The 17,996-nt window shown below is 47.5% G+C and overlaps 1 protein-coding gene across 1 annotated transcript; it reads left to right on the top strand.

Annotated features, from left to right (window-relative positions):
• The first annotated feature begins 1,955 nt into the window (after positions 1-1,955).
• Positions 1,956-17,996, top strand: CPLX4 (complexin 4). Its single transcript, XM_037509701.2, has 3 exons — positions 1,956-2,153; positions 8,913-9,000; positions 17,769-17,996. Exons 1-3 carry the CDS (start codon positions 1,987-1,989, stop codon positions 17,994-17,996), a joined length of 483 nt encoding a protein of 160 aa, XP_037365598.1. The 5' UTR covers positions 1,956-1,986.

A 17,996-nucleotide genomic window follows, 5' to 3' on the forward strand; every position in this document is an offset into this window, starting at 1 on the left:
TGCTTAGTTTCCCTGTACTGCTCCTCACAGGGTGTAGGGGCAGGAAGGACACAGAGCAGGTTTTCTGATCCAGCATACCGGGTAAAGGAGGAGTCCTGGAGCCCTCAGTGGGTTTTCAGGCTTTTATTGGGGTTTACCAGGTACACGGCAGGCAGGGGTACTGGGGGGCCAGGAGGCTGGCAGGCCTCCCAGCCCCCAGCAAGTCTTTACTATCTGGGTTCTTCGGCCTACTCTCTGCTTCTCTCTCAGTTTCTCTTTCAGCTTCTGCTGCGTCCCCGTGACGCCGCCCCTAAAAGCCCAGTCTCAGCCCAGGTGAATCCCATCTACCTATGCCCACACCCTACTCCAGGTGCCCGCCATCAGGCATGCATTCAGGACCTCCAGGATCCATCATCTATCCTGATGGCGGGAGGGCAGAAAAGCCTGACATTTTTCCTTACCCTACACCTACACAGGGTTAGTAGCCTTGAGAAAGACTCAACAGACATTTTACAAAGTAGTTTCAGGAAATGGTAGACTCAGGGAGGCCCTCGTTTCTTCTCTTGACCTGAGGAAAACCACAACCATTAAGAATCTGCTGCACTGGGGCCTCCCTGGTAGCACAAGGGATTAAGACTCAGCACTATGAGGCTATCCACACCACTGCAGCAGGAGTTCAATCCCAGGCCAGGGAGCTACCCACATGCCACAGCAGACCTCTCTGACTCACCCGCTGCTCGCCTTAGCAGTGTATTCAGTCAATCCGCCTGTTCCCCACTCTGGTGAATCCTCTCACCCCCACACTGCTGTCCTATACCACAGTTCTTGTATGCATAAATAAATAAGTCTTTAAAAAAAAAAAAAAAAGAATCTGCTTCATTAGGCCTCCCTGGTAGCACAGGGGTTGAAGACAGCGCTATCAGGCTATCAGTAGCCACTGCAGCAGGAGTTAGATCCCCTGCAGGCCAGGTTGTTAACCCACATGGCACAGCAGACCTCTCCTGTCTCACCCGCTGCTCCCCTCAGCAGTGTATTTCAGTAGATCTGTCTAGTTCTGCTCCCCAACCTGTCTGGTGAATCCTCTCACCACTACCACCCCCACACCTCTGGCCTGTACACTAGTTCTTGTACGTATAAATTAATCTGCTTTACAAAGTGTCATCGAGTCATCCTCAAGTACACCAGTGAGCTGGAATAGAGCACCTAGGAGTGGTCTGCAGATTAGAGGAAAGGGGACCCATTATGTAGAAAGATGCTGCATGAAAGCATCACGTCATTTCCATGCAGAAGTGTAACATGTCTGAGGAGGTGGCTGAGGAAATCTTCCAGATGTCAGTGAAGGAGCCGCTGGCTTGCCCTGTGGACTTGTCTCAGTTGGGTATAATTTATGTATGAACACAGTAACTACTGAGGCAGGACCGAGACAACCCAGCCAAAAGGCAGCTCCTGGCCTAAAACTTAAGAGTCCAGTGAGATAAAATGATGGATCAAAGGATTATTTTTTGCTTAATGAAGCATTTTGGGTTTGAGCTTCACTGGACTCTGTTTTCAACAGGATGTTTTGCTCAAAGCGTGGAATTTAGAAATTCCATTACAGGCCTGTAATCAGTCAGCTCTGATTAATTTCATTGAAACAGAACTCTAGATGAAGTCTTGCTGTGCTTACAATTTAAATTTTAGAAATGGGTAGGGAGGGGGGTTTGATAATGTGAGGGATTTTTTACCCTCTGAAATGAGCTTAGTGTTTTAATACAGAAGGGGGCAAGCTGCATCTGCTGGGGTGATTTAGTAATCTGAACCATCTGCCTCCATGCTCAGGAGTTCCCCTGTAATCCAGCTCGGCCCCAAACCACTCTTCTCTGTCATCACACCCTTTAGTGGGTGAAGCTGTGCGGGGCCCTTTGCTCAGAAATGTGTGGCTATCGCTGAGGATATTTAGAGATTTTGTATTTGGTTTTTCTTGGGGTTTTGTCTGAGTTTAGGTTTTATTTTTCTGGGGTAGAAACAATGGCTTTCTTTATGAAAAGTGTGATAAGTAACCAGATAAAGAATTTAGGATTTGGTGGCGGGTCTGAAGAAAAAAAAGAAGAAGGAGGTGCTTCTGATCCTGCAGCGGCTCATGGAATGAATAGAGAGGAATACGAGGAGTATCAGAAGCAAGTGATTGAGGAGAAGTGAGTACATCGACTTCATTTCCCTTTCAAAGCAGCAAAGTAATCCTTGCCATACCCTCTTCAGCACCCCAGTCTCTTTTCTTCTTGCCACATGTCTTTCCTTTTTCTATTTACATCTATCCTTAGGAGAGTGTGTTCTGCTGAAAGGAACAATTTCTGAGCATCCGTAGTTATGACATCTTACTGACAGGAATGCTAATGAAAAGTCATAATGAGCCTAGATGCTGTTCATCAGGAGCTTAACATTTTCTGGCCAAGGTATATTTTAACTGCCTTAATTTCATTGTTCAGATGAAAAGTCGTAAGCCTGACTATAATCTTCCTGAAATTCACCCTCCTGACCAGTAGAAAGCTTTCAAATGATAAGAGTCCAGACTTAGCACCTGAAAGAGGGCTTCAAAGAACATTCAGGGCCACCTTCTTGAGCTTACACATGCAGAATAAACTTAGAAAATGAAGCCTGATAATTATGTCATAAGACTTGGCTTCTCAAAGAGTCTAAGTAAATTTTACTGTCTTTCATGAAAATTTTAAAGATAAAAGTAGAACAGTATAATGAATACCCATATATACCTATGTCATAAAGTCAACATGATTGCTATTAAAGTAGATAGATGATAGCTAGGTAGGCAGACAGATAGATCCATTTTTACAGTAAATTATAGACATTATATTACTTCACCCCTAAATATTTCTGCATATAACTCCAAAAGCTAAAGACATTCTCCTGACTATATAAAATATACTGAAGATGAAATAATAGTCACATTTTAGTTGGGTATGATGGAATGTAAATATCAACAATGTTTCCCCACTGAAGAGTGATTCAAATGTTTAAGTGTGACCTATGTAATTTTTTAAGGTAGAGAGTTAATTTAAGAACTTTTTAATAGTGAACTAAGAAGCATCAAGCTTGAGGTTAAATGTTCATATGTTACAAAAGAAAAGTATTTCTTTTTTGTCATGATGGTACTTTGCTAATGATCAATTAGGTAATCGTTGCTTAAGTCCCATAGCTAAGATGATTATAGGTGAAAAGGTTAATGACCTCGAGGAAACCAAGAAAGTTCAAAAGCCTACATTTAATGGAGACCTTGTCTATTGTATTTTTTCTAAAAGAAATTGTGGCTTATCAACTACCTAGAATTTATTATGCTTTGCTCAGCTGTAAATTAAAGTCATTTAAAAAAAAAGAAAATGCAGCTGCAAAAATGATGCTGGTGTTAGGATAACACTGGGCAAAAGAAGCCACTTTTCCTGGTTATTGTCTAGTTTTGCTGATGGCGTGTCAAAGGGACACAAGTATAATGAAGAAACAAAAGTAGAGACATAGAACCAAATGCTTGCAACTCAAGTGGGCCAATGTGAAGAAAATGGTCAGAATTTAGACTATACATCTGATCACACAAAACTGTATTTAATATGTCCAAGCAATAAGTCCTATCACAGAGATAGCATCTGTTTAATTTGCTTAGCTGTGGCTAATGACAAAATTTTCCTTAATTTTATATCTAGACCCGTCAGTGGATTGGGTAATTTGCCAGCTATTGGGTGTGTATGTTTGTGTCTAAATATTATAAATTTATATAAATTTATATTGATGATATGTATGTAGCAGCAAGACGATGGGATCAGCCTGCTTCCTCACACAAGGAGGGACTTGTGGCCTAATGCTTGAGTTTTTAAGAGCTTCATCAACTACAATGCCACATAAAGATATCAAAAATGGTTCATCCCAAGTTACATGTACAGAGTTATAGACATTCTTAAATCTACAACAATTTAAGTGAATGTAGTAAATAAAAGCCTCCTAAATCTGTCCTCATCATTTTGGAAAAGTAGGCTTGATTCTACCAATTGTAAACTAAAACATCTCAACAGTGTACTCTACAGCACATTCGTTTTTATTTCACTTGTTGTTGGTTTTTTTTTTTTTTTTCCCAGTGCCAGTAATAGTACTGAAAGTGGTATGTACCTAAATAGGACACTTGGGAAGGTCTAAGTAAAATAATAGTTTGTTTATCCCTTCATTTCTCTCCATGCTATTAAAACTCCCCTTTACCTTACCCAATTTACTACATGTACTATTTAGTACTAATAGAAAAGTTACTATATTTGCTATGGTGTCATTTGTAACTTGAGCTTTGTTTGACTTGGTCACTTTTTGGAGCTGACTGTAGGCTTGCACTGTGTGGGCTGCACTGAGATAGAGGACTTGGAGTTCCTTCTGCAGGAATTTATGCTCAATTCAGGAGACAAGCTACTGTGACAGTAAACAGAGCAATCTGTTTTTTTTTTTTAATTTTTTTTTATAGATTATTTATTTATTTATTTATTTACACAAGCACTGGGTACAGTCAGAAGCGCGGGAGGGTGAGAGAATTCACCAGAGCGGGAAGCAGAGCAGGCAGAAGGACTGAAGTACACTGCTGAGGGGAGCAGCGGGCGGCAGGAGAGGTCTGCGCGCCATGTGGGACCCTCCTCTGGTGGCTGGGGAGCAGCCGGGGATTGAACTGGCACCACAGAGGCTGCGGGCAGCTTCGCAACCCAGCGCACAACCGCTGCGCCACCGGGGAGGCCCCAGAGCAATCTGGTTTTATGAGCAGTTAGTAAACAGACCCTGGAGGACTGGAATCTGGGTCTGTATGGGGTGAGGGTGGGGGAAATGGAACTTGTACAGTCATTTGATTGTCACCAAATAAACAGAAAAAAGAAGGTCTTTTCAATAAGTGGTACTGAAACAAGTGGGAAAAACTGAACTTGGATCCCTACCTCACACTGCACACACAAAATGAATTTGATAGACATTGCAGACCTACATATAGATGCTAAAATTATAAAGAATTTAGAAAAAGAATAGAATACCTTTGCAACTTTTCTAAGTCCTCTTAAACATGACCCTGAAAGAAATAGCTATAATTTTTTAAATGATCAAAATTTTTATTAAAATTAAAAACTTTTATGCATCAAAGACACATTAATAAGATAAATTAACAAGTCACAAATGGAGAGAAAGTATTTGTAAAACATGTATCTAACAAAGTATGTAACCCCAAAAGCTAAAGACATTCTAAGCTATATGAACAATTCCAGTAAAAAAGTAAGAAAAAAAATGGGTCAATGGAGATAGATTAATAGTCAATTTGAAACGTGAAAATAGATGTCATTACAAAAATGAAAATCACACTGAAGTGCACCACCAAAATGTCTAAATTAACACCATAATTGAATTATATAATGCCTATATAACTCATTAATACCATAATTGAGTTATACAATGTCTAGAACTCTAAAATTGATACCATAATACACAAATAAACACACACACACTAGAATGGTTCAAAGTTAAAAAAAACATAGTACCAGATGTTGACCAGAATGTGGAGCAAGTAGAACTAGTTATTCCAGTTGATGAGCTGAGCGATAGTGTGACCACTTGGAAAAAAGTCTGGCAGTTTCTAATACAAGTAAACTTACTCAACCCGGTCTTCCTTAACTTTAGCAATTCTCTGCCTTGATAGTGACCTAGTAGAAATTAATATACTTGTCCACAAAAAGCCATGTACCAAAATATTCTAGCAGCTTCCCTGGCAGCAAGCCAGCATGGGTAACAGTCCAAGTTTGCATCAGCAGAGAATGGACGAACCCAAGGTGATCTACTCAGATAGTAGATCTACTCTACTATGGATGTCTATGTCTACTCACATAGTGATGTCATAGTGGATGTCTATGTCTACCCACATAGCCGTGGGAAGGAACAGATACTGATAAATAAAACAACCTGGACAGATCTCAGAAGCTTTTATGCTGAGTGAAAGAAACCTTACACTGAAGAATACATAGTGCATGGCTCCATGAGTGTCAAGTTCTGGAACAAGTCAATTCAGTCTGTGCTGGGAAAAAGATAATGATCTGGAAAAAAGATAAGAATCACCAATCAAGCTGGGGAGCAGGTGCTACCTAGGGATGAGAATGAGGGAGTTTTCTCAGGCCACTGTAATGGTTTTTTTTTTATTATTATTTTTAGATTTATTTTATTTATACAAGAACCAGGGTACAGGCCAGATGTGCGGGAGGGTGAGAAGATTCACCAGAGACAGAGTGGGGAACAGAACAGGCAGAATGACCAAAATACACTGCTGAGGGGAGCAGCGGGTGAGACAGGAGAGGTCTGCCGTGCCATGTGGGTTGCTCCGCGGCCCGTGGGGACCGAAACAGCACTGCCGAGGTTGTGGACAGCTTCACAGCGCTGCGCTCAACTGCCTGCGCCACCAGGGAGGCTCCTATTGTAATGTTTTTAGATTCTAATAGGGGTTCAAGTTACACTCAGAAATAGAACTAATTGGAGAAATATGTGTGTATGTACACATGTATGCATTAATATTAGATTTAATATAAAGAATTGATTCACATGATTATGCAAGCTAAGAGGGCACACAATCTGCTATCAGGAAGCTGAAGACTCCAGAAAGCCAGGGTGTAGTGCTGAGAACTGGGGGCTGATTGTTTAAGTTGGTACTTTTATGGGGAATCAAGGGCAGGAGATGGTGGATGTCTAATCTCAGGCAGGTCAACAGAAAGCAGCGAATTCTCCCTTCCTCCACCCGTTTGTTCTGTGTAAGTGCTCAACCTATTGGAATTGCCCTCCCACATACCCCCTCCGGATTGGGGAGGGCAATCGCTTTCCTTGGTCCACCGATTCAAATGCCAATCTCGTCTGGAAACATCCTCATAGATATACCCAGAAATAATGTTTAATCTGGCACCCTGGGTGCCAATGAAGTTAACATATAAAATTAACTATTTAAAGTCTGTACATTTAATTGCATGCAAAATTTTCAAAGGAAAAGAGAAACTATAAACAAATGCAGAGTGGTGTGAGTGGTAGGCATGGTGAAGAGTCTGATGAAAAGTTTACTGAAGTCTGGAACCATGACATGCATCAAAACATAAGTTGGGGCCTCCCTGGTGGCGCAAGGGGTTAAGCATAGCACTATGAAGCTATCTGCAGGCTCTGCAGCACGAGTTCCATCTCCGGCTGGCCAGGGAGCTACCCACATGGCACAGCAGACCTCTCCTGTCTCGCCCGCTGCTCCTCTCAGCAGTGTATTTCAGTAGATCCACCTGTTCTGCTTCCTACTCTGTCTCTGGCAAATTCTCTCACCCCACACCTCTGGCCTGTACCCCAGTTCTTGTATGCATAAATAAATCTTAAAAAAAAAAAAACATAAGATGGATAAATGGATGGAGAGAAAGGGCTAGACAGGTGAGGAAACAAGCAAGGAAGATGCTACTGTACAATGTGATGTTGCGTATTTGGGCTTCACGGTGAAATCCTTCAACTTCCTTTTGTTTAAAACTTCATAGTAAAACACCGGGGAGAATGACGGCCTTCTGCCCAGGTCACTGGCCTCTTGGGAGTGTCACTATTTCCTTTTCCAAAACCATGACACTGCACGCAGGCTGTCTCATGCCTACGCCAGACCTGACCTTCTGTGTGGGGAAATGAGTTCAGAGAGGGCCTCTGGGCCCGGGACCCCTAGTGTAACCCGATGGCTTCACACCAGCCCTCCCTCAGCCTTCTAGGTAATGGTTAAGATGGTTTCAAAGCCCAGAAATAGAAACCAGTTTATCCACCTGAGGAAAAAAAAAAAACAGGAAATGTGTTTTATTGAAAATAATGCTTTATGCAAAGATTCTTCACCAAACCCGTGAGCAGAAATCCCACCAGTCTTCACAGGAGCCTAAACCAGAACCAGAACATTCTGGGGAAACCACAAGCACAGTTCTTCCCTCTCTGGTGGTTGCTTCTGCTTCCTGCATCTGTCCTGTGCTTCTTTCTCAGCAGTCGCTCACTCTTCACTCGGTTACCCAGACCGCATGGCTGGTGGAAAAGGCAGCCACGGCCTCCAAGTTCACTTGGTACTTCCAGCCACACAGGATCGCTGTCCCTCTCAGCCCCAACCCCAAATTCCTAGGAAAGAGATTTCATGAAGTCGGTGTTGTTCTGCCCGGTACAGCCAGAGGGCAAGGCTGAGGGTGTAAGTGGAGCCTCCAGTGACACACTTCTTGGCAGCTGGGAGGGGCTGCGGTTACTGTGAACATTACAGGTGTCCCCAGAGGTGTCTGCTTTTGTCCAGAGCACATGAGCAAGAGAGTCCAATTAGTCACCCCAGGGCATTGGAAAGCTGCCCTCAAGTGTGTGTGGTTGCCACCTCCAGATCCGGGAGGGGAACACTGTCCTGAAACTGGGGTCCAGAGGAGGTGACATTAGATCCCCAAGTACCATGTGCCTCCAAACGACCTGTCCTGAAGACGACAGTCCTGTTCCAGCATAAGAATTGCTCAGGGAGCTTGTTTAAAGCGTAGACCCCTCCTGTCCCCAGGGGTTCTGGGACGGGAGGCCTGGGGTCAGGCCCAATAGCTGCTCCTCACCAAACGCTCCTGTGAGGCTGTTGCTGGGGCTCTCGAGTCACACTTGGAGCAACATGGTGAGCTCAGCTCTGCGTGAAGATCACCACCCTGCCCCTCTCCCCCGTGGCCATCAAGAGATTCCCAGAACCAAGTGACTCCAGGACTTGGGGTCTGTACTCAGTTACCACAGCAGGAGAGACAGGCAGATGTTTGGGGGGAAAGGAACAGCTCCCGCTTTCCCAGGGAACTCACAAGGGTGTTTCGAGTCTGGCTCCTCCGAGAAGGGGCTGGGATGTCCTGAGTCCTCTTTATCCTCTGACCCCTTATTCTGTTCTTTCCTCGAAGGATGGCGCGAGACGCTGCATTTAAACACAGAAAGGCAGAGAGGGCTTGCCTCAGAGTTCACGTCCGGGCAAAGCACAGGCTCCCAAAGGTAAGACGCTAGACACGGTAAGCCTTTATTATAGGCCATAAAAAATGAAGTTATGACCAGCAAAGACTCATGCCCATGAGGGCCTGGGTGTGCGTTCACAGGCATGCAGGCAAACACACGAGTGTATGATCCCTCAGTACAGCTACCTTGTCTCCATCTTCATCTTCATGGAGTGACAAGAGCATTGGACTGAAGGTCACAAAGATTCGATTCCAGGCATGTAGCTCCAGCAGCTTTCCTTTCCTCTCAGCACAACGGAGTCGAGCCCATCGATGCGGTTTCTCACGTAAACATTGTAAAACTGATCGAACTCTCTAAATACACAGAGAACAACAGTTGGGGTTGGCTGAGCTCTTTCTAAGCCAGGCACGGGATCAGCTCCTTGACGCTTCCCGACTGGATTTTCTAACACCACCTCCTCTTCCAGTAGAGGAAATGAGCCGAAGGCTACCCCCGCCCCCAGGAAGGCAGACCCCAGGTCGACCTCCATGACATTCTGCCTCTGTCTCAAAGGAGCCATCGGGTCCCCCTTTTTGGAGATGAGGTTGCAGTGACGGCCATTGCTGGCTCCATCAGATGTGTCTCATGCCTACTGAGGGCGGACGCCCGCAGGCTCTGGTGATGGGAAGAGGAGAGGGGACAGGCCATGCAGGGCTCTTATGCACTGCTCTGGGCTTGTATTGGGGTGACAGTGACCCCAGTGCTGGGCTCGTCTCACTCTTCCACTTCCCCGCCATCTGAGGTTTCCCCAGCCCCACTAAATGACTCCACCTGCACCTTCTGGGTTGAGCGTTCATCTTCACAGGCAGGGGTGCACGCTCCCTTAGAGAGCCTTTTCCACCTGGAGAAGCCAAAGTGGATCCCTCCACAGCACGAGCACCACCTCCAAGTCGGCGGGGTCCCCTGCACATCCCAGGGAAGGCTGACTTCAGGAGCCACCGGCACTCAACAAGGGAAGGCACCCCCTGTCCAGGCAAGGGCACTGTTAAAGTCACCCATGAGTCAAATCGCCCCCTCCTGTGGGAGAGATCCACCCCTTAATGCTCCCTGTCTCATCCAGGGAGCAAAACTCATGCTTGCATTTGGATGAGGGGAACACTTCTAAATACTGTGCCTTCCACTCCGTGTCTGGTGAACTTCCTGAAACTCCCCCAGAGGCCAAGCTCTCTTCTGCAACATGCCCCGGTGGAACCCGCGGGCTCACTGCAGCACTGAAGCCCCTGCCTCCAGCCTTGGGTGCAAGAAAAACAGCCACTTACAAAAGACTTTGCATGCAGTTCTCCTACCCCAAGTCTCCTCTTTCTACTTTTATATTCAAGGTGCCCATCCCTCCACCAAAAAAAATTGGGGGTGCAAGATTGACTCTATGTGACTGAAAACTGCAGTAAGCTTTAGGGGACAATTTGTACAGTGAAGGGCCACAGAATCCCACCACCAACAGCCAGGGACGAGGTTTTCCTTCTCCTGCGTGGCCCAATGGTTTGAAGAGACCGACACCTCTAGGACTAAATTCCAAACACAACCCTAGTATATAAATGCAAATGTCACCTGGAAGCATCTGCCCTTGCGCCTGCATGGAAGAGTTCACCTTCTGAAGGCGTCCCCTTGGGGCGCTAGTATAACATGGCTGCATTTTGTAAAAATGAATTCTGCACACACTGCCCATCTTGTGCATTCTGCACAATTCTGCACATATTCAACAATTTGCCTTCAGTGTGAAAAGTACTAAAAATGCTAATACAACTGCCTGCTTTTTCCCGAGGCACAGGGACATGTGAACACAACCCGCAATCTCCATGAAAGAGTGACTAATAGGAAGTGTCCCGCAGCAAGCCAAGCTAGCACAGCTGTGGCTAGCACCCCAACCTCGAGGCTGCACCTGCCCCAGAAGTTCTGCACCACCGCTGGGCCCCCATGACTAGAAGGGGCGCTGGGGAACAGACACATCTCCCACGCCAAGATCAGCCGGACTTGCTGTCTGTGCAGAAAGGCCCCTCCAGCCCTAGCCAGACGGCCGCTTCCGTGGAGGCGCCGCGGGGAATGCCCGCGCGGGACCAGAGCCGGCTGGCTCGCGCCCCCTGGTGTCCCTGCATGGAGGGTGGGGCAGCAGCTGGGACATGCACCCTCCAGGCCCCGAGAACCATCTGCCCAGCGCGTGTTCTCAGCTCTTCCCGGGCTCTGTGGGCTGCTGATGGAGGGGAACAGAAACTAATATCTGAAGGTGACTTTTATTTTTGTGAAGTCCATTCTTGTGATACTTAGTTCCAGCCGTGGGCCCTCCAGGGAGCAGCTGTCCCAGGAGGCGGCAGTGCAGTGAGGGGCAGGGGTGAGGACAGGCTGGGAGGAGTCAGGTCATTTATGACTATGGAGCCAAGAGTATAATACATGCAAAGGAATGAACTTAGGCCACTATCTCACACCCTACCCAAAAATTAATTCAAGATGGGTTAAAGACCTGCATGTAAGACCTGCAGCCCTGCTGCTTCCATGGTAATGCTGAATCAGGCCAGTGCCCTCCAGGTTTGCTACTGCCGCTGGCCTGGACTGGAGGCAACTCTTAGGTCTGTCTTTGGTTTTGCAGAACTCTTATGCAGACCCTTGAGAATGCCACATGGAAGCCCAATGGGAATTGAAGTGGTAGATGGTCTAATAAGGAGCAAGGCCCAGGAGGGGAGGCAGTGCCCATGGGCATCACTGTGATTGGAAAAGGCCAGGACCATGGCACTGTCTCCACACTGCACTGGCAGAAAAGGGATGAGGGCCAGTCAGTGCTAGACCTTAGAGCAGCGGGTGGGGGGTGGTAGACGGAGGACAGGGCTGGTGAGGAGCTGCCCAGCTGGGGATGGGCCACAGATTCCCGAGTCATTATGTCCCTTCCTGGGGTTGCCATCTTGCTTACTGTGCTTATTGATTACTTCTATGATTACTGCAATTAAAAAGGTCATCTTGATAATTGTCTGTGCAATGAAATATTATTCGGCCAGATAAAAGGTCATCCTGAAGTCGGTGAAAACATGGATGAAACTTGAAGACATTGTGCTGAATAAAATAAACCAGATGGAGAAAGGCAAATACTACACGACTTCAGTTATATGTGGAATCTGAAATAACCAAACTCGTGGATAGAGATCAGATTGGAAAAACGGCAGGAGCAGTGGGTAAGAAGAGTGGATGAAGCTCGTTAAAGGTACAGATTTCCAGTTAAGCCCTGGAGACGTCATATAACATGGTGACTCTTAAAAAAGTTTTCAAAGACATATGGACAAATAGTAATGTTATTAACTCTAGCCAGAACTGCAGGAGAGGCAGGGCCAGCTGGGGACCCCCCCCCCCAGCCCTCTCTCAGCTCTCTCCCGAGAGCAGGTGTGGCTCCCAGCGGCCCCCAGGCATTGGCTCCTTGGCCAGCTGCTGAGTGGTATTTCTTTTCATTGAACGTCTATTTTATACACAGAAAAGCACATGTCTTAAGTCCTAAAACTCACTGTGTGGTCCTAAAACTCTTGTAAATTGAGGAACTTGGCTGAGGTCACAAGTCCTACCGTGACAAACGGGACGGAGCCTCCTCATGGCTCATCCAGTACTTTTTCATGCCTCTTTTCCTCCACCCCCACCCCCAAGATGGTAGCCATGATTACATCGCCTAAGCGTCTAACGAAGCCGGCAGCGCCGCGCAGAAAGCAAGACTCACATCCTCACTGGCTCCAACAACAAACAACCTTCCCTCCCCTCGCTGATGGCCCAGTTCTCAGCCCTGTGCCAGCTCATAACGTCCACCCCAGGCCAGCAGCTGTGGGGACAGTATTAACCGTCTGCAGGGAACTGGACACATTCAACCTGTCCTCTGCTGAGGAGGACTGCCCGGGACCTCGCCACGTTCCCTGCCGCCCCCAGCCAGTGACATAACCAGCAGGAGGCAGTTCTGGGCCCTGTGCTTTCCCCAGGCCTGACGGAGAGCAGATTTGAGGAAAATGTCTTCCCAGGAGCTGTCAGGTGCAATGAAGATAACTGCATCACGTTTGGGTTCAGAACTGTGTTTTCTGAAGAAATGATGTGGCGGGTGTTTCCCGTGACAAAGAGCTTCCCTGGGTCGCTGACTGAGGGAAGGACATTGGGCTCTCAGGAAAGGGTGACGCAGCCCGAGCCCTCAAGCCCAAGAGGCAAAGGCCCCTCCCGTGTGGGAGAAGCCCCACATGTGGGCTTCTCCATGCCTCAGCCCTATTACTAGGACAGCTCTTGCATCGTTTTTCCCTCTGTTCCCCTCAAAAGTGAGATTTCCAAAATGTAAACCTGGTCTTGTTCCTCCCTTGTTTATTTGAAAAAATAAACTTTGGAGATCAGTGTTCTAACCCCCCAGCCAGGACGCCATGATAAGCCTCCTGTCTCTCCAGGCTTTCCTCATTCTACTCGCTGCCTAGACTGAACATTCCTTCTGGTTTGTCCCCTAACCCCTGCTTCCTGTGTGCCTTTCCTTCCTGGAAGACTCTGGTCTAGTGTCACTTGTTCTAGAATCTTCTGTGGCTCGCTCACCCCACCTAAGACTGGCTTGGGCCACCCTCTTCACGCTCCTATAAAGTCCAAATGGCAGCTTCTTCTTATATTGTCGCGGTCCTGAACGTTCTCACCCACCACCCTGTGCACATCTCAACGAGGATGGCTGACTTTCTTGTCTTTGTCCTCAGCCTTGTGTGGTGCCTGATACGTGGGAATTGAGCAAATGCACACACACACACACTCACGTTCAAAAGCTTTGCCAAATGATTGACATTTTTGGGAAAATCCTACATCTCGAAAACAAAGGATCCGAAACAACAGAAGGCATTTATCTGTCACAGAATTATATTAAAATAAAATTTCATGAAAAAAGCAAGTCTGGATTTAACATTATAATTTTGTATAAAATACATAGGTTTCTTCACCTCATCACTGAGATGTCTACTTCTTCAACTAGAGGAAATCATGTCTTAAATAAAGCCATAAAATTACATCAAAAAACAAACATGCCTCTCTCCCTAGCCAATTCGAAATGTATATGTAAGTCAAGCCAAATTAATAAGAGAAAACAGTTCCACAGTGAGCACTAATCCTATTAACAGAGTTGTCAATCTGGGGTAGTCGCTGAAGAATAATGCAGAGCCTCCTGCTGAGCTATATGATTTAGTTACACCTGGTGTTTGTCTGCTCTATTTAGGGCATGGTTTGCTTTGAATAAACATGAAGACAGAAGAAAATCTATCCAAAGAATAGACTTTAAACACCTTACGTCGAAAGCCCCATTGGAGTTGAATTTAAAATTTTCCTCTTAAAAAAACAGATACAATTCCGTGCCCCTTTCTTGGCCAGCCTCCATCAGATTGGGAGTTCTGGGGCTGCCCAGCGGGGTCCGAGACACTGAACCCCCTTCCTCCAAGCAACTGTTTCTGGTGGCAGGGCCAGGAGGCCCCAGAGGCCCCGTGGGGCCTGCTCTTCCTTCTCTCCAGGCCGCACCAGCCCAGTTTGCTCCTTCTCCCCACACCCTTGAACTGTGGCTACTTACATGTCTTACTTCGTCGCGCACTGTCCCCCTGGAAGGTAGGAAGATGAGGCCCCTTCCCAAACAGGCAGCTCCGCTCCGAGAAGCAAAGGGACTTCCCAGGGTCACACGGCCTGAAAATGAGGAGGCAAGATTTAACATAACGCCTTTCGGGTGAGGCCACACTCGAGCTATCCAGGGCCCTGAATTCCCCGCTTAAATGTATTCCAGAGACTAACCAGGTCCCTGTGCCAGGCTGGTCCTTCTAAGGCTGCCCTGAGCCACCAGCCTGCGTTCCACAGGAAATGAAGGCGGGCAGGAGCTCGGGCACTGGGCACCGCACACCGGGGCTCCTGCTGAAGGCTGCAGCCAGGGTCGAAGAGTGCCATGAGCCGGGACCTCCGTCGTGGCTCACACTTTAGGTCCCACAAATATAAGGGTGGGTCTGACAGGGGTCAGGAAAGTTGGGTCCACTGAGAAGAGCCCAGAACTGAGGGCCTAGCACCAGAAGGAAAAGAATAGGCCCCGCTTGCTGGAAAAGTAAGGGTGTTTTATCAGGTGCGGGATCTCTAGAAGACTAACTTCCATGAAGTGGGAAGGTTTCACCTACCACCCAGGCTGCAAGCCCAAGGCAATAACCACAACATGGATTTATTGGCGGGCAGCCACGCTCCAGAACCCAGCACACAATTCAAACAGCAGAAAAGGGAAGACTGGCCAGGGTCGGGCGGCTGACCACGCGGAGTGGGTGGAACCCAGGCTGGAGGGTCCCAGAATCTGTCATCTGCAGGAGAAGAGTTGCCACTTCTCGGGGTGAGAGCTCCCCGTGGCTCCCCAAACCGGGGAGAGGCTTCAGGACCGCGGGCATGGAGTCCACAAGCCTCGCGAATTGCCTGAGACATGGTGCCGTTGTTTCGACCACTCCTCACGGGATCACCCGTTCATGTTGATTTGGGCGGGGCCTCTCTGCACGGGCTTTCATCTGTCCTTGCCTTTTGCAGTCTTTTGTTTGCAGAGTGTCCTTATCAATAAGCAGTTGCTTCTTAATTGATAACGTGAGACATTCTGTCTCTATGCCTCCTCCTTTCCGTGCACCGCTTCATCCCTCTCCAGTGCTAGCACAGAGAACAGCCCCATCAGGATCAGTACACGGTCTGTGTACGTGTCAGGGGGCCATTCTGAGGTCCGAGAGTGCAAAGAGAGAAGTTCTTCTGATGGGGCTGACTTCCTGTGCAGGAGACGCAGTTATCCAGTACAAATCCTCCACCCACATCTGAGGGTTACGCCATTTTTGAACCGCTGGGACATGCTGCATAAACTCCAAATAATTCAGTTGTCTAACTAATCCTAAACTATAAGACAAATGATATAACTTCAATTTATAGATAATAAAGCTCAGAGAGGCTGTGTAATGTGTTCAAACTCACACAGCCTGTAAGTGGTGGGGGTAACTTTCATGCTCAGGCAATCTGATTCTCAAGCCAGCACTTGACCTCTAGAATGTACTGTCCTTATGAAAAGACAGATAAATCTTGAAAATAGAGCTCTTTATAGCAACAGAGACCTGCACTTTTAGGTATTAAGTTTGAGGTGGTCCCTGACAATGGCTCACTGCAGCATTCACTGAGCATCTATTGTCTGTTCAGGCCAGACACTCCCCTGGACTCTGAGGCTCGTTGATAAGTAAGTTACAGCCCCTGTCTTCTAGAAAGGTGGAGCGGAAGCTCTTACACTTTAGCAAGCAATAGAATCACCTGTAAGACTTGTTAAATCACAGATTCCTAGTCCCACCCCCAGGGCTTCTGAATCAGCAGGACTGGGTGAAGCCCCAAGATGTGTTTCTTACAAATTCTGGGGAGAAGTCTAGTCTGCAGACCCAAGGAACCCCAATTTGAGAAAAACCTTTGGTAGCCATTGCGATGATCATGAGTCCCTCTGTGAGATGTGAGACAAGGTGGAGCTCCATGGCCCTCCCTTCTCTAGACAAGAAGAATAAGGATGAAATACTCCTCACTGAGGTCCTCCCTGAAGGAGGAAGTCACCCCAAAGCAACTCCATCTCCAGAAGCAGCTGGCTGAGGTGGCAGGCAGAGGCGAGGCAGGGCGCCGTGAGCAGTCTGCAGTGCACAAGGCCTCTGCAGCCCCAGCAGGCTGGCTCACATCATCTGTCCACCCCACTACCTGTCCCTCTAGCCCCCGTGACTGCTCTGTCCAGGTTCAAGCCTGGTGACATCCATGGAGCTCTTATTACCAACTAGAGGGGTGGGGGCAGTGCCAGAACTCCCAGGAATACCTTTTCAAATCACCTATATTTTATTCGGGGTACGTCAGTGAGGGTAGATGTCCTACACTGACATGAGCTGACGATCACCAGGCTGCAGCCACGCTTGTCCTCCCTCCCTGCAGTGCCCAGAGGAGGACGGATCCCGAGGGCAGGCAAGCAAAAAATAAATAGAAATAGAAGGTTGGCTGGGAGCCCCTGGGGATTAACTAACTAATTAATCCCACAACAATTTGATGAGGAACTAATTAATCCGTTAAGCACTTTGAGGGGCCAAGAAGCAACCAAGTGCGAGCGAGGCGCCCCTCACCTGGGCAGCTGACGCAGAGGGCACCCCCTTGGAGGTCTTCAGGTGAGGACTCTGCCTCCCAAATTATTCATTCCTTGTGCATCTTGTCCCTCATGCTATTTCCAGAGCCACTCTGCCCAGAGAGCCAACTAAAAGAAGGGAGCCCAGGGCCAAGGCTGTGGCCTCTTGAAGCATCAGCTGGAAAAGCAAGGAGACTTGGAGCCTCAGAGCTAGATGAGCACCAGGAAATCCACTTGGAGATGGAAAGCAGTTTACACATTACCCTGGCGAGCATTCCTGCCGAGACCCACCCGCACTTTTCCAAGTTCAAAACAAAGAACAATTCCCTAAGTAACCTCTGGAGGGTCTCCCTCTCCACCCTCAGGAGTGGGGTGGGCGAGGGGAACAGCATCGCCTCCAGAGGGAGATGCAAGTTTGCTAATTTGCCCCCATGGTTTGGCCCCATAGTTTGCTAATTTGCGCATGTGTGGGCCTCCAAGCTCAGTTAAATATCAGCATCCTCACACCTCCAGCTTCTGCCTCTGGCCCTGGTCTGCAGCGAGAAAGCCAAGCACACCAGCCAATTCCTTCCTTCTCAACAAACCTGTGTTTTCCTGCTACTTTTAATATGGCTGTTTGTGTGTCTTGGAATGGTTCATTGATCTCTGTCTACACGTGTTTTCCCACCAGAGTGAAATGGACGAGAACCAGATCCAGATGGCTGGAGATGATGTGGATTTGCCAGAAGATCTCAGGAAAATGGTGGCTGAAGATCAAGAAGAGGAAGAAGACAAGGCTTCCATTCTTGGGCAGTTACAGAATCTTCAGAACATGGACTTAGACACCATCAAAGAAAAGGCCCAGGCCACCTTCACAGAAATCAAGCAGTCAGCGGAGCAGAAGTGCTCTGTGATGTGA

Source organism: Talpa occidentalis, unplaced genomic scaffold (genome assembly GCF_014898055.3).
Source record: "Talpa occidentalis isolate TD23 unplaced genomic scaffold, MPIMG_talOcc4v2.1 talOcc4.13, whole genome shotgun sequence".
In the NCBI taxonomy this organism is placed as follows: domain Eukaryota; kingdom Metazoa; phylum Chordata; class Mammalia; order Eulipotyphla; family Talpidae; genus Talpa; species Talpa occidentalis.